The sequence below is a fragment of the Macaca mulatta genome, chromosome 16, assembly GCF_049350105.2.
Source record: "Macaca mulatta isolate MMU2019108-1 chromosome 16, T2T-MMU8v2.0, whole genome shotgun sequence".
NCBI lineage: Eukaryota > Metazoa > Chordata > Mammalia > Primates > Cercopithecidae > Macaca > Macaca mulatta.
The window spans coordinates 15565331-15590220 of record NC_133421.1 but is presented as its reverse complement, the minus strand read 5'-3'; the positions used below and the strand labels follow the sequence as shown (position 1 = coordinate 15590220).

General features: G+C 40.6%; 1 protein-coding gene and 1 long non-coding RNA gene across 3 annotated transcripts in view; one reads left to right on the top strand and one right to left on the bottom strand.

Annotated features, from left to right (window-relative positions):
- Window positions 1–24890, bottom strand: part of COX10 (cytochrome c oxidase assembly factor heme A:farnesyltransferase COX10) — a 557575-nt gene that overhangs the window by 136002 nt on the left and 396683 nt on the right. Inside the window, exon 2 of one of the 2 annotated variants that reach the window (XM_077969621.1) lies at window positions 4065–4198. In XM_077969621.1, the coding sequence (XP_077825747.1) occupies window positions 4065–4107 (43 nt within the window). In that variant the 5' untranslated portion in view covers window positions 4108–4198. 2 annotated transcript variants of the gene reach the window in all.
- LOC106993898 (uncharacterized) lies at window positions 3829–12184 on the top strand. Its single transcript, XR_001440279.3, has 2 exons — window positions 3829–4437; window positions 8047–12184. It is a non-coding gene; the product is annotated as an uncharacterized LOC106993898 (long non-coding RNA).

Here is a 24890-nt window from a genome sequence, read left to right as displayed (position 1 = left end):
ATACAACACTAGATTCTCCTGATGGCTTCCATGACACTAAGTGTTCCTGGTTCTCTGCATTCTATTTCTCAGTTGCAGATGGTGTCTATTCTTGCTATGTATGCCACCTTAAGGTAGTCATGTTCCCTCTTTCTGAACACTAAATATTGTCCCTGAGCAAATGTAATTATAGGATAATTTCTGATCTTCAAACCATTTCTAGAGTCATTGGGCCTATTTCCATCTCCTCTCTTGGTGTCTCTACATGGATGGATTGCAAAATGTCTGTAAGAGCGTTTTATGCTCAATCAATCTCTACTCTGTTCCCTATTGCACATAAAACCATTACTTATTTAAGACTTCAGGAACATCTTGAACTCTCCTGTTATCACCTAACAACCATCAAGTCCAATCTACTCTGAAATATAGGTCAGATCTGCCCACTTCTTTCCATTTTTACTGATCATCTTACATTTACCATCTTATATTTGGACTATGGTAATGACAGCAGCATTCAAGCCAGTCCTCCTGCCTTCAATACTTCCTTTCCTCTCTAATCCACGTCCCCAGAGACAACAGTTTTCTTCCTGCGGCCCTGAATACATATTACTCACACGACCCACCAAAGCAACATTGCCCATGACCCTCCACTAAAAACACCACACATTTCACAATTTGCTCATGTTTCTATTGTTTCCTTGTTTGCATGCCACTCTCTGTCAAATTTTCTGTCTTTTTGAACTACTCTATCACTTTATGCCATGTTGTATGACACTTCTTCATGCAAATTGTTCCCATCATCTAATATTTTAGTTCCTTGATGGCAAGAATTCCCCTTTACTCACCACCTTTGTACAACAGCTAGCAGAGCACTTTTATATAATAAGGAAATAATGTTTGATGACTAGATAGCCCAAACAGCACACCTGGACTATGGGAAGGAGAACTATCACAACCCCAAGAAATACATCACAATTTTCTTAGACTGGAGATAAATCACTTCTTCATTGAAATTACAGTCTCAAACCTGAGTTAACTGACATGCTTGTTTTCCATAAACATGAAAATGTGTTTGTCTTGGAACTACCTTGGAAAATAACTCTCAAGATTAAGTGGGTGGATTACCTGAGGTCAAGAGTTTGAGACCAGCCTGACCAACCTGGTGAAACCCCATCTCTACTAAATACAAAAAATTAGCCAGGCATGGTGGTGCATGCCTGTAATCCCAGCTATTTGGGAGGCCAAAGTGGGCGGATCACCTGAGGTCAGGAGTTCAAGACCATCCTGGCCAACATGGTGAAACCCCATCTCTACTAAAAATATAAAACTTAGCCAGCCGTGGTGGTGGGCACCTGTAATCCCAGCTATTCAGGAGGCTGAGGCAGGAGAATTGCTTGAACCCGGGAGGCGGAGGTTGCAGTGAGCCAAGATTGTCCCATTGCACTCCAGTCTGGACAACAAGAGTAAAACTCCATCTCAAAAAAAAAAAAAAAAAAAAAGATTAAGTGGGTCAAATTGAGATTTTACACAATGGTAGTAAGAAGAAAAAACAGTTAGGAAACTGACATTTCATTTAGTTGAAACACATCACATTTCTATGAATCAGTGCCCAGAAACTGAAAGACATTTCAACCTTGTGTAAACAAATTAAAGTTTGAAGATACACAAAGATTATACATTAAAATTCTGGAAGCATAACACCATATCTATTATTCACCATCAACACTGGCTCCTGATTTTAGGATGTTTAAAATTAGGTAAGGAGACAAGTAACTAAATAATGCTGACATTTTTTATTTTTACTTTTTTATTTTTTGAGATAGAGTCTTACTCTGTCACCCAGGCTGGAGTGCAGTGGCACGATCTGGGCTTACTACAATCTCTGCCTCCTGGGTTCAAGCTATTCCCCTGCCTCAGCCTCCCAAGTAACTGGGATTACAGGCGCACACCATGCACTTGGCGAATTTTTTTTTTTTCTTTTTTTCTTTTTTTTTTTGTATTTTTAGTAGAGAGGGAATTTCACCATGTTGGCCAGGCTGGTCTTGAACTCCTGACCTCAAGTGGTCCACCTACCTTGGCCTCCCAGAGTTCTGGGATTACAGGCGTGAGCTACTGTGCCTAGTTTTTAAATGGCTATAAAATACTTAGAACTTTTAGAAGCAAAATCAGGCATGATACTACTCGATCACTAACACTGTCCCAGGTTACCTTCTCTGCCACCTCGTCCCACCATGCTGCTTCCTCATCAAGCTCTCTTAGTAATCTTCCAAGTGGATCACAGGAAGTTATACAGGCCACTTACTAGCAGAGTTTTTGGCAATTATGTTCACAGCTTCAGGGAGTAAACTGTTCATTAATTCCTTCCATACCACCACTGCAAAGACTGATGCAGCAACAAACCATGTGGGCCATATACAGCCCACCATTGGAACTGGGGAATTCATAGTAGTCAAGCAGAACTGACCTACAGCTGACAATATAGAATGGAAAGGCAGAAAAACAGCTAATCTGAAGGATGCATGCTGGAAAAACCTACATACAGAGGAAATATTTCAAGCACTAGAAAAGGATGAGTTCTCTGAGAATGAGTGCCCAGGATCAGGATCAAAGAACATTCACAGTCAGGGATGGTAGAAGGTAACAAAGAAGTGATTCAAAAAAGAATCACGGGACTTTAAAAAACAACAACTTTTCATTATAGAAAATCACAGCCATGTGTAAAAGCAGAAGAGTACCATGAGCCCCCATTACTTATCCCCAAGCTTCATCAATTACCAAACCCTAGCCAATCCCGTTTCATCTATTCTACCTCTCCACTTTACAAACCAATCAGGACCTTTGAGATCACCTACTTCAATTACATCATTTTACAGATGAGTAAACTCAATTCCAGAAAAGTCAAATGAATTGCCCTGGGATCACACAGACCAGAAGAGAGCCATAAAATAACATTATGAAAAAGAAGAATGCAATTTCATAGAGTCACAGTGTCAATATCACCAGATGGTACAGAGAGTTTGTGTGTGGTTGGTGACAACTGAAAAAAGTTTCCGGGATGTGATCAAAAGGCAGTCCCTGGCTTCTCTTATCTGGCCTCTAATATGCACTACCAGCATCGCATTCCTCACACAACCATTAGTTAATCATCTAAGATACTGGGGGCAAGACAATTCCCAACGTCCTCTTTCATATCTCCATGGGGACAAATTGCATCCATCCACAAATAACTATTAGGAGCAAACAATGTACATTAAGTAATGTTCTGGGCACTGGAAACAGAGGTAAACCAGAGATGGACACTGTCCCTGCCATCACAAGGTTTATATTCTAGTTAGGAAAAACAAATAATAAACTAGTATATAAATAAACAAGTACAGACTGTGCTAACCATAATGAAAGAAATAAATGGAATGATGTGAACAGAAAGAGGTAGGGGGCCCTAGTTTATATAGGGTGGTCCCTATAAAGGCCTCTCTGAAAAGGTGACATTTGAGATGAGACATTACCAAGAGTCAAGGAAGAACATTATAGCTCCAATATACATTTGTCACTAGTTCCTTCGAGTGAAAGGTTATTCAAGACCACTCTGGCGGTACAAAGACAAAAGTCTCAGGGGGACTACAGCCCGCTGTCTGCAACTGTCATTATCATCACCGTTGTCATCATGACCCTTTATATTGGAACAAGGCTTCTGAGTGGAAAGCAAAGTACTTCCTTGTCATTGCAAGCCAGTGGCTAGAAGCTGAGGATCTGATAAGGAGGACTGCGGAACCCCAAGGTTCTACTCTGCCCTCTCCTCCAGCTTCCGCTATCTGAAAACCGAAAGAAGCACTAAGACGCCGCTCTTCCGCAGAAGCCGGATGGAAGAGGCGGTGTGGACCACCAAAGTCACAGTGCAAGACTGGACCCTAGTTCCGTAGCCTCTTCGCTCCAAGCTACTCCAGAGGTCAGTTCCCCCACCACACCGGTGGCCGGCCAACCTCGCCAAGGGCTCCCCAAGGTTGCAGCCAGACGGAACCACGGCCTCGCACGTGGCAATAAGAGAAGAATTTCCCCCAAGGTCGTGCCCAAGGCAGGTACAGTACCTGCCAGGAGGCGTGAGGAGAGAGTGTGAGGAGATGCGGCCATAATTCACGAGTCTGGCCGCTCCCCGGGATTCCCGTGTCCTCTCTCCTCACGGGCTGCCGGGCGCCGCCATCTTCCTTCCCCGCCCCCCTGTGGGAGTAGTTCCGGGCCGTCACTTCCGGCCGGCGGGCTCCGGGAGGAGGGCGTGGTGGCCGTAGGTGATCGCAACGTACACGCTGGAGTGTGGCGGGCTGACGGGTCTGAGACCTGAAGGACCCGGGAACCGCAAAGCACGGTGTGCCTCCGTTGTCCTGAAGAAAAAGCCGCGCGCAGACGACTGGCCGGCCCGCGCTCGCAGCTCCCAGACGTTGACAGGCATCCTCGGGTGACCGGGTGAGGTGGGCAGGGCTGGGCTGCAGAGTCCTTGCGGGCAATTTAAAGTTACAGCGGCCGAGCGCTGTGGCTCACGCCTGCAATCCCTAAGGAGGCCGAGGCGGGAGGATCGCTTGAGCCTGGGACCTCGAGACCAGCCTGGGCAACAAAGCGAGACCCCACCTCTACAAAAAATGTAAAAATTCGCCGAGTGTGGTGGCGCGAGCCTGTGGTCTCAGCTACTCAGGAGGCTGAGGCGGGAGGATCGCTTGAGCCAGGAAGGTCGAGGCTGCAGTGATTGCGCCACTGCACTGCAGCCTCGGCGACACAGTGAGACCCTGTCTCCAACAATAAATTTTAAAACAAAAATAAAGTTACAGTTAGGACACTTCCAGGTGACAGGAGCATCATGAGGAAATGGTTCTCATGGCGATGCTTCCACCTCCACATCTGATCAGTTACACTTTACCATAGTCTCTATCAAATGGGAGCCCAGATGAACTCCGGGTTACTTGTTTCTGAGCCACACTAAAGGAACTGAATCATCCAGATGTTTCCAGATGAAGAAGGTGCATGTAGAGGTTCAGATTTGGTGCTCTGGAGTGAAATCCGTATTTTCTGCCCTTGTGACCTTGCTTGAGCGAGTTACCTAAGTCCTCTGGACCTCAGTTATGTAGCAATACAATGGGGTAATAATAGCACATCTTTTATAAATGGTTGAGATAATTAGATAAATGTGTGTCATGGGTAGTCAGGCACCTACTAGGTACAGGCACTAATAGATTGTTACCTGTGTTATCGTAAGTGTTGTGATTACCGGGGCAGATCTCAGCATCCCCCAGCCCCTCAATCTTCTTTTCAGATTGGGGTTCCACAAGTAAAGGTAGATTGAAGAAAAGTTTCCACTTTTGAAAAAGAAGAGAAAAATAGGTAATTGGGTTCTAAAAAGGCAATTTCTTTCTGTGTTTTCAATAATGAGAGGATAGCGGTTTTGGTTCACCTCAACTAACATTGCTAGGCACAGGGAACGCTGAAGAGATTAAGACAGCCCCCGCCCCCTCCCCGATTCTGTAGGAGCTTACACTAGACCAATGAGGGGACAAGACGTTGTCGATTGTTACTACCAGTGTGATAGGGGTAGTATGCAAAGTGCTGCAGAAACGCTAATGTGGTAACATTTCTGTGAGGTTGGTTTAAGGAAGGCTTCAGAGATTTAAACTTGGTGCTCTGGAATGAATAGTAGGATTTTTACAGCATACAAGAAGGGAAAGGACATTCCGTAAAGAGGAAAATAGCATTAAGTACGGTGTTAACAGTTTTTGAACTCTTTATAATTTTCCATGTGCTTTTATAAACACTTGTTGTCTAAACCTAGAGCAAAAGTTATCCTAAGTCTGGCACATTAAGGCCCAAGAGTTTTAAGTAATCTGCTCAAAGTCACCTAGCTGTCGAGTGCCGGAACAAAGACCTGAGTCCCTGAAACCTGTGAGAATGTTATATTTTCACCATGCCATAAGGCCTTACTCACCTAAGCATCTTGAAGAGTCATAGCTTCTGTGATTTATAAAACAGTGTTTTCACCTTGGCTGCCTATCAGAATCAAATGTAGGACTTTAAAAAATTATAGATGTCTAAGCCACCTCTAGACCTATTGAATCTGAAGAGGTGTATGATAGATGTAGAGAGACCTGTAATTTTCTCTTTAAAGCACCGCTGGTGATAATGATACACAGAACTGAGAATACTGGATTCCAGCTTTTACTTCACAACACAACCATGTCTAAAAGGTTGATTAACATAAATGTTATATTTCACTAACTCCCAAGTTCTCTAGGCTTATGATAGACAAGGGGTTTAATAGACATGCACCTTCTTGACCAACAGATTTTTCCTTTGTTTTAAATTTTTTTCCAAAAATGGGGGCAAGGTAAGACCAAGTACACAAATGAATGCTTAGGTTTTTATTTATTTGTAGAAATTAGAGGCCGGGTGCGGTGGCTCACGCCTGTAATCCCAGCACTTTGGGAGGCCAAGGTGGGCAGATCACCTGAGATCAAGGGTTCGAGACCATTCTGGCCAACATGGTGAAACCCCATCTCTACTGAAAATACAAAACTTAGCCGGCTATGGTGGTGGGTCCCTGTAATCCCGGCTACTCTGGAGGCTGAGGCAGGAGAATTGCTTGAACCTGGGAGGCGGAGGTTGCAGTGAGCTGAGATTGCGCCCCTGCAATCCAACCTGGGAGACAAAGCAAGACTCCGTCTCACAAAAAAAAAGAAATTAGAGTAAATGTTTTATGGAAGAAATGTCTGAGAGATAACACATTCTGGCTTTACTGGCCAAGAAATGCACTTATCTATCTACTATTTGTAATATAGTTAGCCTAGGCCATCATACTCTCCAAAAAAGTAATCCTTTGGAGATACTTCTGGAATGAAGAGGGTTCCATGGCCATATACATTGACTTGGCCATGAGTAGCGGCAAGAAAAGCAAGGAAAGCTGAAAATAGAATTGCAATGATTACCTTAGGCCAGTCACAATTCATCACTGTGGACCTAGCCATATTGCTGTCTCAAATCAAATTAACATTAAACCAAGGAAGAAGTGGGGAATAGATTTTGGATAAGTAACTGAAAGAGTATCACAACTATTTGACCCACAGTTTTCCACACATTTTGAACACAACCCATTTTATAAAATACCATTAAAACAGGAAATAGGACTTTTAGAGATAGGCCTCAGAAATCTATATAGCTCCCTACCTTTTCATTTCTAGATTTGTAAACCCAGGTCCAGAGAGGTTAAGTGATTTACTCTGTAATAAAACATTGACTCTAGACATCCAAGTCAGCATTTTTTCCATTTCATTATATTGTCTTTTTTTTTTGTCCCTCAGTCTCCCTGTAGCATCTTCGTTAATGAAATAGTGTAGGACTCCACAATTAGATATAGTATTTATTTGACTTTGCATTTCGCATTTCAAGCAAAATATGTTTCATAGGCTATGTTCAGTATCACTTGTGGAAAGAGATATAAGTAATCAAAAGCATTATTTTTTAACCAAAATATTAGATGTAAATAATTGAAATCATTATTTTTAGCTAACAGCATTATATGTATTATTGCATAATTACAGAAAGTTGAGTTATATCATTCAATTGTGTGTTAATATGGTCATTACCACTTATGTTTTTTCCTTTTTTTTTTTTTTTTTTTTTTTGAGACAGAGTCTCACTCTGTCACCCATGTGGGAGTGCAGTGGTGTGATCATAGCTCACTGCAGTCTCAACCTTCCAGTCTCAATTAACCCTCCTGTTTCAGCCTCAGAAGTAACTGGGACTATAAGCACATACCAGCATGCCTGGCTAAGTTTTAAATTTTTTGCAGAGACAGGGGTCTCACTGTGTTGCCCAGGCTGATCTTGAACTCCTGGGCTTAAGCAATTCTTCTGCCTCAGCCTTTCAAAGTGCTGTGATTATAGGCGTGAGCCACTATGCTCATCCTGCTTATATATTTTTAAATAGTATTCGTAAAGCTTTGTAACTTGTCTCTTAAAATTAACATTTCAAAAGCCTGAGAACCTAGAAAATGGAAACTAACTTATACTCTCATCCCATTTTGTCCTGTAGGTTGGCTGCTCCTTTGCTTTCAAATAAGATTTCTTCTCAGAAAGTCTACATGTACTGAATAAAATCTGCAGTTTATACAGTATCACATGACTTCAGAGTAAATCCTAACTTTGTCAAAGCCTCGCTGAATTTCCCACAATAGATAAAGACCCAGCTTTCCCTAGGAGCTAAAGGGAGAAAAAAATCCCAACCTAGTGTGCAGGGTGTAACCAGTTGACACAGAACTGTGTATTTGAAAACAAAATAGATTTCAAAACCTAAGGGGAGGCAAATGATTTGAGTACATTTTCTCCCAAGCAGACTTACAAATGCCAAGAAGCACGAGGGAAAAAAAACCTTAGCATCATTAGTCATTAGGGAAATGCAAAACAAACCTACAATGAGATATCATTTCACATCCACTTGGATGGCTGTAATCAGAAAGTCAAATAATAACAAGTGTTGACAAGGATATGGAGAAACTGGAACCCTCAAAGATTGCTGACGAGGATATAAAATTATGTAGTCACTTTAGAAAACAGTTTAACTGTTCCATAATAAGTTAAACATGGAACTGTATGATCCAGCAGTTCCTCTCCCAGGCATAGACTCAAGACAAATAGAAACATACATCCACACAAAAATGTATATATGAATATTTATAGCAGTATTATTCATAATTGCCAAAAAGTGGCTACAACCCAAGTGTCCATCAACTGATTAATGTATAAATGTTGTATATCCATACAGTGGAATGTTTGGCCATAAAATGAAAATGGAGTACCAATACATGCCATGACATGTATGAACCACAAAAACATACCAAGACCACATATTGGATGGTTTCATTTATATGAAATGTCCAAAGTAATTAAATCCATAGAGACAGAAAGTAGGTTAGTGGTTGCCTATGGCTGGGAAGGTGGGTAGAGTTAAAAGAGAAGTGGCTGCTAATGGGTACAAGGTTTATTTAGGATAGAGGAGGATGAAAATGTTCTAAAATTGATTTTAGTGATAGTTGAAAAACTCTGAATATGTTAAAAATCATTGAATTGTACACTTTAACTAGGCACATTGTATAGAATATGGATTATCTACCAATAAACCTGTTTTTAAATTAGTCAGGAAGAGCTACTCAAGGAGATCAAAGGTCCTGGTGTTGGACAGACATCTACCAATAGCTCTTCCCTCCTCATGTAGAGTGGAAGATGTAACTGTCCAGAATAGACGCATTTCCCAGCCTCTCTTGCAGCTTGGTATGACTTTGCAAGTAATTCTCAACAGTGGAATGCAAGCGTAGGTAATGTGTTTAAGTTCCAAGCGTCCTTAATAATGAGATACCAGCCACATATTGAAGACAACGGAGCAATAAAATAGGCAGAGCTTGGGTCTCTACTGCTTGTGAAACTGCTGTATCAGTCCTGGACTGGTTTCCTGAGGGACAAATAAACTTCTAACTTGTTTAACACGGTGTTTGGGTTTTCTGCCCCCTCTGGTACTGCTTAATCCAAACAATATACCATTAATGTGATTAATAGTAAAGTTAGTGAGCTCATGTCCCTAGCTCATAGTCAGGTCAAAAGCGATAGCTGTTGCTATTAAATGACTCACCATATGCTTTAATAAGCAATGACGAGAAAATGTTAATAGTTTTTTAAATATGTGTTTTCAAAAGGAAAATTTAAGGGTCATAATGTTCAAAAATTTATTGTAATACAGCAATTTGATGAAGTTTATTCATGAAAATGAAGCAATTTGATGAATCTAGAGAAAGCAAAATTTACGCTATTTAGGAATGAGGGCACCATGAGCTTAGACAATTGGTCCCAGTTTGTCAGACACAAAATCTGTGAGGTGGAAAATGGAAACTTACTTACTTCATAGAAATATTCCTAAAGACCATCCAACTCACCTGTTCTCATTCACCACACTAGCATCTCAAAATTTGTTCACCAGACTCTACTTAGGGTTCTCTAGGATAAGGGTGCCACTCGTCCCCAGAAAGGAATGCTAATATGGATGGGTTAAGAACAAGGATATTAATGAGCATGCTGCTGAAAGTCAGGCTTTTGGAGAGGTGATGAAAAGGGATGAACATCTGGGTTTTCACTTGACATCCTTTCTTTGGAGTCAGTCTCTTGATTTTCCTGGCCTTTCGGTTCTTCTCTCTCAAAATAAACCCCCACCCCTACCCATCATCCTTGATGGTTCTTCCCCTGGTCCCATGACGTTGGGAAGGTGATGACAAGACGAGTCTGAATATGTCTCTTGCTTGAAAAGGGTCTTCTGCTTTGAAAGAGACCCAGGGAAAAGGAGGGTGTTCAGGCCCCTCCTTGTCAGACCCGCCAGATCTGTCCCTGCTCACCAAAGTTAGGGCTTCCACATAAGCATATGGGGCCAGAACCTTAATGTAGTAATAAACAGTGGCCTCCCTCTGGTCTTATCTTCCATTGGAGGCTTTGTGAAGGTCCTGCAACTACAGTAAGTAACCCCAGTGTGGGGAAGCATAGGGTATTTTAAGATTTCTTCATTTGACTGTCTCTTCATGACATAACACTACTGAATTAGCTAGGGTCCAGTCAGGAGACAGAAATCACACCAATTATTTGAAAGAATTTAACCTAAGGAAAGGTTACTGTGGTATAAAGTTGTTAACTAGGTGTGGGTAACTAAGAAGCAGCTACCACCTCTATGACTGGGGAAACAAAAGGAAGAAGTTGGAATTATTACAACTTAGAAACTTAGAGGAGTGGAAACTCAGGCTGTTAAGGAGGGGCACTGCACCCCTGATGCTCTTGTCACTGAGCAGGAGCTGATTGAGCTGGTTCTTTATGTGTTGGGAAAGCTGCAAATGGTGCTCAACTGTTGCTGGGGATTCTAGAAGCTTTGGAGTAGTGCTCATAGGAATTGCAGGCAGATGGGAAGCAATAGGAGGAGCAAGTTCTCCTTGGCCCAGTCTTGTAGCATTACTAAAGCCTCATTGGCAGAGATTGTGGTTTGCAGGAATGTGGCTTGCACTCTGCCAGCTCTAGTCACAATATGGAAGGGTAGCTTTGGAGCCAGGGCAGATAACTGATGGGAATTTTCTGAGTAGATGTTCTACTCTAAGTGTACAGATTAGAGTTTCCAGTCAGTCTCCTCTGAGATTGAGTAACTTAAATCAGTTCCTAAGATCTCTTAATAGTTCCTCTGAAGTGACTGATAACATCAGGCTAGGATCCTAGTCCAAGATCACTCCAATCAGTCATTACACCTCAGCTGTAACCTGCCAGCCAACCTTTTCCATCTTTACTCCCTAGTGCTTTATTCCACACATGAGTTTTGGGATACCAAAACTGAAAAGTGCAGTACTGGACACAGAAAAAGAAAAAAGCAGCAGGGAAATGCACTATAAACAAGTTCTATTAACTGCCATGGTGTTCTGCCTTTTTAATAAACAGACCTTGGTTTTGTTAGGGGAAGCAATATGCCAGGAGATGAATCATCATTGCTTTAAGTTTATCAGAGTACTGTCAGTCACATTTCCAGAGTTTCTTACAGCCAGTGATGGTTGTGTTTCTCAGTTCTGACTAAAGAGATAAGGCGAGACTGGCTGGTAAGGTTTTGGTGGATAATTTTGTTTACCATTGAAAGAGCTGGGCATGCGAAGGGAGGTGCTCCTTCTGCCTTTTTTCTTTTATACTCAGGATGTAAGACTGTGGATGGAATTGCTGGAACTGAGGCAGCCATCTTGCAATGATGAGGTGACAAGCGTGAGGACAAGTAGACATGCCAAGGAAGGCAAAGCAGAAAAAAATAGCCCCCAGTTTCTTGAGGAAATTGTTGAGCTGCTACACCAAGTCAGGAATATCTGTCTGCAGACTGATGGCTACGGGCATATTATGATGCTTAAGCTACTGTTTAGTTTTCTGTTCATTGCATCCTGGATGATGCATTCAATGAGTGACACAAGGAGTGAGCAACCTGACATCAAAGCTTGCTGAGGACAGGTGACATGGAGAGACTACTGGAATCATGTCAGCTATCCAAAAAAGATATCACATTTAACAAAAAGCAGATTTGTTATATCTGTTTCTAATATACAGATTAGTGGCTGTTTATAATATGACTTAAATCCACAATGGTTTAAATAATGCAAAAATAAAAGAAATTTTGTGCAGATTTGTTTCCTACCTTGTTTCTTGCCATTTGCTGTGCGTGCAACTCCTCTGATGAGGTCAGAATGTCTGATTTCCCACACCAAGGAAAGCATTTCTTGCCTTGTTCCCTTCTTGACATCTTAGAGCTTCATGAAGAATACAGTGAAGTGTTCTAAGTATAGCAGGAAACTAACCTTATTGGGCACTACTGATTGAAGAAATCATAACCAGTCAGAGCATTCTCACAGATATATTTTCTCTTAGCTATGAGGTCCTCTTAAAAATGAGTCTTATGTATTATGGTAGATGACTTGTCAGTCAATATGACCTGTCAATCAAATGACCTGTCAATTTGTATAATCAATATTATAAAAATAGAGAATAACATGGTATAAGGAGAATCCCTAAGGGCATATTAATAAGTAGGATCCCAGGTAAGTTATTTATCAGAACAATAATCATTAACAAGCCACTAGGAAGGGAAAGCATGGAGAGCATTCTTTTCTAAAATCAGCCACTATTTCTAATCTGTGGTCCTTCTTTCTCCCTGCATTTATACCTTTTTTTTTTTTTTTTTTTTCTTGAGACTGAGTCTCGCTCTGTCGCCCAGGCTTAAGTGCAGTGGTTTCATCTCAGTTCACTACAAGCTCCACCTCCCAGGTTCACGCCATTCTCCTGCCTCATCCTCTTCGAGTAGCTGTGACTACAGGCGCCCGCCACCATGCCCGTTTAATTTTTTGTATTTTTAGTAGAGACGGGGTTTCACTGTCTTAGCCAGGATGGTCTCGATCTCCTGACCTCGTGATCTGCCCAGCTTAGCCTCCCAAAGGCATTGTACCTTTACGACAATCAATAGCAGATGAAAATGCTGATTTCTTTTTTGGAAATAAATGTCAATATATGTTGCAAAAATACACTATTAGCACTTACTGTGCTAACGATAATACTAATAATGCTTTATCGTGACATCTCATTCACTTTTTCACAAGAACCCAGATGCATGGTATTCCTATGTTCAGATGAAAAGCTAAGACCTGGTCTGGGCGCACTGGCTCACACCTGTAATCCCAGCACTTTGGGAGGCCAAGGCAGGTGGATCACGAGGTCAGGAGATCGAGACCATCCTGGTTAACATGGTGAAACCCTGTCTCTACTAAAAATACAGAAAATTAGCCGGGCGTGGTGACTGGCATCTGTAGTCCCAGCTACTCAGGAGGCTGAGGCAGGAGAATGGTGTGAACCTGGGAAGCAGAGCTTGCAGTGAGCTGAGATAGTGCCACTGCACTCCAGCCTGGGTGACAAGGCAAGACTTGTCTCAAAAAAAGAAAAAAAAATAAAAGAAAAGAAAAGCTAAGACCTTAAAGGTTCAATAATTTTCCCAGATTCCCATAGCTAGAAAGTAAGTGCTGCAGCTAGAATTTAAACCTTTCTGATTCCATAACATGTTCTTAATCCTCCTATTGTACCATCTCCCATATTTTTTGTGTCATGGAGGTATTGTTGAGGTATTACAATGCCTCATTATCTGGAAGTTTTGGGTCTAGACTCACTTCATCAAACTGGTGTAGTTATTGAAGTTCAACCTTGAAAAAGTTACTCAAGTTTACATTTTCTGACTTGGTTCAATTTTCTTTTATTTCAGCTTCCATATTTATAGAACAGGAATACTAATGCGAGGTCTACACTTAAATGACATTGCACTTTTGATACTTAATGAGAGTTCATATCTGGATACCTTCAAACAATACCCATTCCACCAAGACCCACTGAATCAAAGATTTTTGGTAGTGGGCCTGAGAATCCACAGTTTAAAAAAAAATGACTTTATTGAGTTATAAAAATCATACAAGCTTTGTATAAAAATTTCAAGAGTATAGAAAAAAAAAGTGTTTCCAGGAGAGAGGACTATCCAAGGAAGTGGGTGGTGGTGATGGTAGTGTTGGTGTTGAGGATGATGACAACAAACAGCCCATTTTATTTATTAGCTAGAATGTGCCAGAATTTGTATATCTTGTCTCATTTAATCACATTTAATCTTCTCAACAATCTTATAATCTTACAACTTTAAACAAATTATCATCCACATTTCATGGAGTCATTGAAGCCCAAAGTGTTTGAGGAATCAGTTGCCTTAGTTTCCTGGGGCTGCTGTAATGTACTGAGTAACTGTAAACAACAGATGCCTATTGTCTCATTGTTACCAGGCTAGACGTATCGGAGGGGCCATGCTTCCTCAGAAACCTCCAACAAGGATCCTTTCTTACCTATTCCAGCTTCTGGTAGCCCCTGGCATTCTTTGGCTTGTGGCAGCAAAACTCAAGTCTCTGACTCCATCTTCACGTGGCTGTCTTTCCTTGTGTCTGTCTTCCCATGGCATTCTCCTCCCTAGGTGTCTGTGTCCAAATTTCTCTTTTCTTAAAAGGACACCAGTCTTATTAGATTAGGGTCCACCCTAATAACCTCACCTTAATTTGACTACACCTTATTTCCAACTAAGATCACATTCAGGCCGGGTATGGGGTGGCTCACACCTGTAATCTCAGCACTTTGAGAGGCCAAGGTGGGAGGATTCCCTGAGCTCAGGAGTTTGAGACCAGCATGGGTAACATAGTGAGACTCTTATCTCTACAAAAAATTTTTTAAATTAGCTGGGCATGATTGTGAGTGCCTGTAGTCCCTGCTACTTGGGAGGTTGGGGCTGGAGCATCCCTTGAGCCAAGGAGATAGAGGCTGCAGTGAGCCATGATCCCATCACTGTGCTCCAGCCTAGGTGACAGAGTGAGACCCTGTCTCGGAAAAAAAAAAAAAAAAAAAAAAAAAATGACAGATATGGGGGATTAGAATATCAACATATCTTTTGGGTAGATACAACTCAACCGATAACTTTGCCCAAGGATACAGTGGCTAGTAAAGTATGGAAACTAGATCTGAACTTAGGAGATGCTAGAATCTAGCCACTTGGCCGTCAGCCACCACATATTCCATCTCAGTGGCATGTAGTTGGTGAAAATGTGTACAATGCCTTGAGAAAGGGAGAAAGTGTAATAAATGAAAGAAATCTTTCAACTATTCAGTAAAAATTTATTTACAGGAGAACAAAACTTTGGGTTGGTTTCAGATGTTTCCTCTGCAACAGTTAGATGCCAAATGGCTCCACCGTTTTTGAGGAGGGAACAGTTATGAGCTAAGAATGTTATAACCAGCAATTTGTCTTTCAGTAGGACAGGCAGGCATTCTCAAAAATGCAAGGGCTCAGAAAATAGGCCACTTGTTGAAAAACTATTCAAAGATACATTCCAGTGGTTCGCAGGGTTTGGAATTATATAGACCAGAAAAAAGTCAAAAATAATTTTGAAACCAACATAGTATTGCCAACTTTTAACATTGTAAGGGTGTTTAAAACATGTCAAACTTACCATCTAGTGTTAGAATCATTTCATAAAAGACAGATTATTTTAATGCCAAAAAAATTTAAAAGATACATAAACTGATGGCTATTTAAATAGAATAATTTAGCTTTATGAAAAAAATCCTTTAATATTTTGCCCCAGAGTAGTGAATAACTTTTTCCATAGATAAGATCTCTTCTATGAATGGGTGTTTGAAAACCAGGAACTGACAGGAACACAAAAAGAACATGATCTGAAAATGAGCTCTGGCTAGCACTCTGATTTATGCAACTGAGGGAAAAATGTTATTTGAAACAGACTCTAATCATTTCCATTTTCTAAGGAAAGTTTCAGTGGGAAAATCAATCCTTGCAGTACTATACCCTTCCACATACAGAGGGAAGTGGAAGGTCCAGAGAAGATACCCCTTTCCCTCAACAGACATCTGGGTTTCCACTTAGTGTTTTCCAAATTATCTTGGAAATATCTATGAGAGGACCACTCATTTAAAATAATGGTTTGAACCCACACATTTAATTAGTTCTCCCTCTCAAAGTCTCTATATTTAAAAACAAACAAACAAAAAAAACAAAACAAAACAAAAAACCTCTACATTTGAAACCAGGTAGTGTCCACTTGGCTATAATTTCTAAGAATTTCTGCAAATTAGAGTATAGATGAGGTTAGATCGGGAAAATGGCCCATTGGTTGGTGATTCATGACATATATAAGGTGAGATTCATCTAGGGAGAAAGAAGAGCCAATAAGCAAAATGTAACCAATACCTCCCTCCCCAAACTTGGAACAAGAGGACAGTTAGAATCTGGGAGTGAGGGCATCTGGAACCAACACAGAAGCTCCCTGAAGCATTCAATTGCAGTTTACACTTGGAATGAATTCCCAGGCTGAATAAAGCAGGGCAGTTGCAAAACTGCCTTAAAACTAAGGAAGTGGGTGGTTGTTGGGGAGAATTGCTCTGAAACATTGCCCTAGAGCTTAGCTAACTGAGCTAGAACTGCAAACAGGAATAGAAGATCCCAGGCAGAGGAGTGACATTCCTACCCTATATATCTGCTCCCTCCCTGACCTCCTAGGCAAATGGGCCTCCTATCTGGTATAGGGTAATACTATGGTAAATCAAAGCATGGTAGCCTCCATTTAAGAGCATGGGCTCTGAACTCTGCCTACATTTAAATACAAGCTCCTCTATGTACTAGGTCTTTAACTATTGGCAAGATATTTAACTTCTGTGCCTCAACTCATCTTTAAATGGAGACAATAATAGTACCTAGATCAAGGGTTTCTTTTTGAGTGTTGGTGAGTTAATGGAAAAGTTATGAGCTAAGAATGTTATCCCCAGTATGTAGATTACTTGGCTCTGTAACCAGAATTTAGCATTCAGCAAATGCAGCCACTATTATTGATGATATTACCACTATTATTATTACCAACATCACCAATATCTACTCTGAAGTAGATATTATTATACACATTTTATATGCATTGAAACAAAGGTTTAGAATGGTTTTTCAAAAGGTGTTTGATTTCAAATAATTAATGATTGATGAGCATTGAATCTAGATCTGACTCAAGGCTAGTATTTGGTTCCTATTGCTGCCATAACAAGCACCATAAACTTGGTGCTTGAAACAACACAAATATATTATCTTACAGTTCTGGAGGTTAGAAGTCCTAAATGAGTCTCACTGAGTGAAAAATCAAGGTATTGGCAGGGCTTTGTTCCTTCTGGAGGCTCTAGAGAAGAACTCATTTGCTTGTCTTTTCCAGTTTTGAAGGCTGTCACGTGCATTCCTTGGCTTGCAGCCCCTTCCCTCTTCAAAGCCAGTAATGGCTGATCAAATCCATCTCCTTCTGCATCACCCTGACACTGACTCATCTTCCGTCTTCTTCTTTTACATTTAAGGACCCTTCTGATTACACTGGGCCCAGCTGGATAATCCAGGATAATCTCTCTATTTTAAGGTCAGATGATTAGCAATATTAATTCCATCTGCAAGCTTAATTACCCTTTGCCATTTAGCCTAACACATTCACTGGTTCCTGGGATTAGGATGTGGACATCTTTGAGGGGCCATTATTCTGCCTACCACAAAGCCATGTCACTATATTATTTAAATCTCCCTATCCCTCCATCTAAGCTAGAAAGATAAGACTTAATCTTTGAAAGAACTTATCCCAACACTCCCGGTGTGATAAACATAGATCCTCCCCCTTTTCTCCATGCAGGCAAGATAGGCAAAAACAAAAAATTCAATACTTCAAAAGAAGACAACCAATCTGAGGAATCGACATATTCTTTATTTGTCACAGAATTTCTACCATAAATGGAAGGAAATAAGTGCAGATATGTCATTTCTATATCCAAAAGTGCTCTTCTCATATTAGCAATAGTTACTTAGAACTATTGAAAAATTTCCCTGTCACAATAGCAACAGAAATATCCATATTTGGAAATAAACTGAATAAGCAATTTGCAACCTTTACTAAGGAACTATTCTATGGTAATAAATAAGTCTCCAAATCTCAATGTCTTAACACAAATAAAAGGTTTATTTCCCACTCACTTCAAGCCTGATGCAGGCTGAGTGACTCTTCAAGATTGCCATCCTTCAAGTGGAAACTTGAAGATCCAAGAGGCTTTCAGTTGGCAGCTTCACCATTCTTAATATGTGGTCTTGGTGGTTACCACCCTTGGAGAATAGTGTGAGGGACTCACTCTCGATTCCTTCTGACCATAAGTGGCAAATGCCCTTTATTATCACAGCCCATTGGTTAGAACTAATTACGTAGCCCCAGTGTAACCACAATGCAAGGGCATCTATGTAGGTGAGCCATGGAATATACAGTGAGTGCACCTCTGCTCCAGGAACATAACATATTTGAATAAAATGAAGTGTATACTATGTTTCTGTATTAGGAGAGGTAACATTGTAATGATGTCCATTCTCTCCAATATAATCTATGGCTGTGACATAATCCGAGAAACAGTACATAATAAAATGATTCCAGAGTTTTCTGGGAAGAATAAATGAACGAGTATAGTCAAGAAAAGTTAGGAAATAAAATGGGATAAGGCAAGGTTCTCCACTAATATATTGAATTTACTGCAATGCTTTAATAGCTAAAATAACTTGGTGGTACTTGCCCAAGAATGGATAACAAGATCATTGGAACAGAATGAAAAGTGTAAGAACAGACCAACAAATATGTAAGTATGGTGCATATAATACTGGCATGTAAAATCAGTATGGAAAAGAGTGCTTACATGAAAAACAATGGAGGGACCTCAGAACCATTGCTTATGAGGAAAAATGTTACGTCCATACCTTATGCCCTACTTCAAAATTTATTTCAGGTCGATCAAAATTTTTAAATGAGTTAATAGGAAAAAACATAGGTTTTGAAAAGACGGTCTAAGTGTGATTTAAGTCAGAGAATCCATGAAGATAAGAACGCATACGTTTTTTAACCTAAAACTTCCATGTCCCAAATAACAAATCAAATTAAAAAGCAATCAAAAATGAGGAAAGAGCTGGGCATGGTGGTGTGTGCCTGTAGTCCCAGCTACAGAGGAGGTTGAGGAGGCAGGATTGTTTGAGCCCAGGGGTTTGAGAAAGCCTGGGCAAAATAGTGAGACCCTATCTCTTAAAAAAAAAACATTTGAGGAAAGAAATTGTATCCTATATGACAAACAAGCGGATACCACCATCAAAATGTAAACGGTCTTAGAGATAAATAATAAACTCATAACATTACATGAACAGAAATGTGGTTATACTTTCAATAAACACAATAAAAACTTAGATATCATTAGTAATAAAAGTAGTACAAATTCTAATAAAATGATACAGTCTTCTACCTGCTGGATTGGCAAAGATAAAAAAGAAATAATCACTCAGCACTGTTAGGGTGCAGGATGATGAGGCGTGTAAATCTGTATACTCTTTCTGAAAGGTCGTTTGTATTAGAGATCTCAAAATGTTCATCTCCATGCATTCTACTTATGAAATTTATCCTAAGGAAATAATAATAGATTTGTAGAAATAATTATCTGTAGAATTACTCATCCAAGCTCAGTTTCAGAAGCAAAAATTTGAAAACCTAAATGTTCAACAATCATTCTTAGTAAATATTCAATAACATCATATGTTTTGATTGAATAAATTGTTTTATAGCCATATGTGGAAACATTGTAAATATTGTTGTAGATGTAGTTTATAGGCATTAAAATGTACATGGGCTATATTTGAGTAAACAAAGCAAGTTACATACAGTATGATTCTATTTTGATTTTGAAGAGTTTATATATGCATGAAAAATTCTAGAAGCATCTATTTAAAATTCACAGTAGTTACCTCTACATAGTAGAAATAAGACAATTTTGAATCTTTTTTATTGTATTTTTACAAATGTTACACCATCAGCGTGTCTTACTTGATTAAAAACTGGAGCGGGTGGAGGAAAGACGTGTGGGATTCCCGGAATAACCACTGCCAAGATCTAAGGCATGGATCAACAAAAGCAAATGGCTGTTTTGCCCTTATGGCTGCCTGAAAACACACACATATTTCAGAGTTGGCCGCATATTTTGTGGTAGCTTTGTATTCCAAGGGCTGAGTTTTGCAAACAAACTGAGCAAAGTACAGCGTGTGCCCCTTCAGGTGGTTTTTGGAGCTCATCAGGTATGAGTAACACTAACTCATTTATCTTTGGATGAATTTGCACAGAGCGCTGAGGTGTTGACAGAACCTAAGCTGAGAACAATGTTTATTTATATCTGCACAAAATAATTCATGTCTCTGTAAATCTAGGATTTTCTCCTCATTTGCTCACCGTTTGCAAACATTTGCAGTTCTCCCCACTGGTGATCCCTGGTTTGGCTTGGCTGGGCTTGAGCAAATGAAAAGGAACATAAGACAGTGAATGGAGCTGAATGCTGTGATTCACACATGCTGACATGTTGGAAATGCTGAAATCTGTAGAGTTCTGTTTTGCATCTTCATGACAAATTGATATCTGCATCGTTTATGTTACAAGGTGTCTCAAACTGTGTAACTCTATGTGTGTGTTTGTGTTTGTGGCCAGTTGGGTTGAGGCGGGACATTCCTAATGTCCTGGCTAGGTGCTGAGCCATTTGTAACTATTGAATGTCTTTATGGAACATATAAAAGTTTCTACCAGCCTCGGTTTATTATGGAAAATTTCAAATACAGAGGCAGAGAGATTAGTATAAATGACTCCCCCATCACTGTCCTAATTTGAGTAGGTGCAATGGACAGGCATAATTGCCTCAGCAATTACCAACTCATGACCAATCTTATTTTCTTTATAATCCCTACACTCTCCAATGGCAACTATTAGATAGTACTAATGCCAGCAGATGTTGAGTTCAAGTTGAAAGCCTTAGACCCTGACATCTTATTGTAAATTGTGGGATGAGAAAGAATTAAGCAAAAGATTAGGGAGTCAGGTAGACCTAAACTAAATCAGGCTCTACAATTACTATTTTCTAGTTCATTGATTTTAGGCCACTTAACTTTTCTGAGCTTCATCTGTAAAATAGAATTATAGAATGTAATTTATAGAACAACTAAGTTAAACCTATGGTATAAAGTACAAACAAATACCACTCTTTGAATCTAGTAGGTAGTTGGTCACTGTTATTTTATTACTGTTACTGCTTCTTTGTCTAGAGTAGAAAATCAAAGTATAGAAAGACAAGTCAACCAGAATATTAAAATTTCCTGATCAGCTGATAAATATGAGTTACCTATTGGCTGAGGTCAATAGTCAGCAAATGAGTGCCTTTTGAGAGTAAAAGCTGCATCTGGACATTATTTTTAGTGTGAAGTGATTGTTTTCTCAGTATAAAGGGTGAACACACCTCTCTGCCCCAAATTTCGCCAACCTTGGCCTGTACAGATGTGTGTGTGTGTTTTTTTTTTTAATTCCCCTACTAACCAGCCATTTATTTGGGTTAAATTCTGTAGACACAAATCAGGTGATCATTTAGCTCTTATCAGTGGGTGTCATTTAGCATTTCAGCCTAAGTAGTCATCCATCTATCAAAGAAATAGAAAACAGATGGGAAGCAAGGATGCTAGGAAAGATAGGGAGACTGAGCAGCTGCTTCTCAGGGTGCTTTGACCTACAGAGTGCATGAGGTGCGGTAGGGGTGCCAAGAGGGCGAGGCTCTGGGTAGCCATTTGGAAATGTGATTCTCCTGGATGGTGTGTGCGGAATAGAAAATGTCACAGAGCCTGAGATCAAGGAACACTGTGGATAAATGTCAACATGTGTTCCTGTCTGGTTCGGGGTCTGTGTGAACTCAGAGATACCTTCCAGCTCAGAAACAAAAGGGTTATATATTTTTAAAGAGGTTAATTAATTTCTTTTTTTCTTATTTTATTTTATTGAGATGGAGTCTCGCTTTGTCACCCAGGCTGGAGTGCAGTGGTGCGATCTCAGCTTACTACAACCTCTATCTCCCGGGTTCAAGTGATTCTCCTGCCTCAGCCTCCTGAGTAGCTGGGATTACAGGTGCCCACCACCATGCTAGGCTAATTTTTTGTATTTTTACTAGAGACAGAGTTTCACCATGTTGGCCAGGCTGGTCTCGAACTACTAATCTCAAGTGATCTGTCCGCCTGAGCCTCCCAAACTGCCGGGATTACAGGCATGAGCCACTGTGCTCAGCCTTTATTTCTTATTTTTTAAGTTGATGAATAAAATTGTATATATTGATGATGTACACTACGGCATGATGTTTTGAAATATACATACATTGTGGAATGGCTAAACCAAGCTAACAACATAGGCATTAGCTCACATATTTATATTTGTGGTGAGAACATTTAAAATCTACTCTTTTAGCAATTTTCAAGTACACAATGCATTGTTATTCATTGTAGTCACCATGTTGTATAGTAGATCTTCAAACTCATTCCTCCGGTCTAACTGAAATGTTGTATCCTTTGGCCAGCATCTTCCCAATCCCCCCCCCACCGCCAATTACTTTCTCAAGGACCCTTTCTAATTAATTTCTAAACGGTTTTACCTCTTAGTAACTGTGCTTGCCTCCGTCACTGAAGCACAGTGAAGTGTGCTGCTCAGTTCTTCACGGGAGAACCTGCTTCTGCCTCATCTGCAAGGAGGGCAGTTAGCTAACAGCCTCCAGCTCCTGCACCTTGGGATCCAATTCAGCTTTTGAGCTGAGGCCATGCTCTTTGAAGAAAGGCACCAGTCAGTGACTGAGCATGACACGAATTCTAGGGCCTGGCCGTTTCTGCCCAGCATGAGCCTCCTCTAATGGATCCTCTTTGGTCTAAGGCTCCCAATCAGACTAGCCTGAACTTTGACAGCCCAGCATCAAAATCAGAGGCTCTCCCGCTAAATCCTGCTTCTTTCCCTCCCTTTTTTCATGAGTGTCAGATCAGCATCATGGTCTGAAAGCTTTCTATGTAAGTCTATATTAGGAACAAATGGAGTCTTGCTCTGTCACCCAGGCTACAGTGCAATGGCGCTATCTCCGCTCACTGCAACCTCTGCCTCCTGGGTTGCACTGATTCTCCCGCCTCAGCCTCCTGAATAGCTGGGATTACAGGCGCCCACCACCACGCCCAGCTAATTTTTTTGTATTTTTAGTAGAGACGGAATTTCACCTTGTTGGCCAGGCTGGCCTTGAACTCCTGACATCAAGTGATCCTCCCGCCTCGGCCTCCTAAAGTGCTAGGATTACAGGCATGAGCCACCGCACCCGGCCAAAAGTATACCTTAATTAGAAAATCATTATAACATGTCCCAGCATGTCTTCATCACCATCCTCTTCAAGTAATAACTAGGGAAAATTTGGAGTAAATACTGGTGAGCCAAAGAGAGTCTAGAAAGGGAATCAAATAGGAAAATTACTGCCTCATTTTTTTTTCATTCACATCTCCTGGCCATTGCTTCATAGAGAAGATAACCAGAGATCTTTATTTACTGTGCCTGTATTTATTTACTGGGCTGATGCTTTTAAAATGGGTGGGTCAAGATATCTTATTTTGTTTTAAACATTTTTTCATACAATTTCACCTTATCTTCTCATTTGGACCCCAAAATAATGTGTTCCTTAAAAATGGGAAAGCAAACACATCGAGTTTAGATAACTTAAGGTATTTTAAACACTCAAAGAATAATCAGCACTAAATACTGATGATTATTTTACCAAGGAGTTATAGAATATTTGTCCCATTCGAAAACTTTCTTTGCCCAAAATGTAAGCCTTAGTGGTATCTCCATTATTATCAGAAAAATTTGAATTTGCTTATGAACTCCTTAAAGGCTGATTTTGAGAATCATGCCAAGAAATAAACAAAAAGAAAACGACCCTTTTTCAAATGAACACATCATTTGCCAAGTTAAGCAAAGGAAAAAAACACATAGTGCTGATTAACGGTGCGATGTTAAGTGGTATTAGAAATCTCTTTCTCAAAAATAAACAGTGGTACAACCAGGGCAGAAGAAGGAAGTGTTAATAGGTTACGATTCTCAGGCTGGAAATGGAAGGAAGCAAGAAAAGTGTCTTATTTCCTCCCCCCCCCGTGGCAGCTTATATTCTGTTCCAAGCTTCTAGTCTACCATATTGGAGGAAACAAACTTCATCAACTCCAGGTCCACTGCCCTTTCTATTGGTCTTTGCCCCTGTCAGTCCGGGTGCGCTTATATACTAGGGAGATGTGCATTTGTCAGGAGAGTGGAATGGAAGTCAGGTCAAGGGGCAATAGTGTTGATTGTTTGGATATGGGTTATGATTCTCTTCCCCCGCCTCACCCACCCCCAGCTATTCCCTTCATGTTTCCTCCATGACCCTAAAGGTCCCTGCTGAGTTGTCCCTCTGTCCTTCTGTAAGGCCCCTCAGATGCAGTGCTTTCTCTGCTACTCCTGCTTCCTTCTTGAGCACAGGAAACTGCATGAGGCAGAGGCCCCTTTTGCCTAGAAGTGCCCCATAGAGTTGCTTCTGAAAGATCTTCATGGCTTCCCAGAACTCTGTGTGGGGAATGCAGATCATGTCATATAAATCTGCCTCCTCTCCTTACTTCCCTTGGCCTAAATTGAGGTCAAGAAACAGAGCCCTTTCTTAGGAATCCTGCATAGATCTCCGCAAACACATATGGTGCCTTTGTGGCAATTAGAAAAAGCACCAGGGCTGGGTGCGTTGGCTTGTGCCTGTAATCCCAGCACTTTGGGAGGCCGAGGCAGGCGGATCACGAGGTCAAGAAATCGAGACTATCCTGGCCAACGTGGTAGAAACCCCATCTCTACTAAAAATACAGAA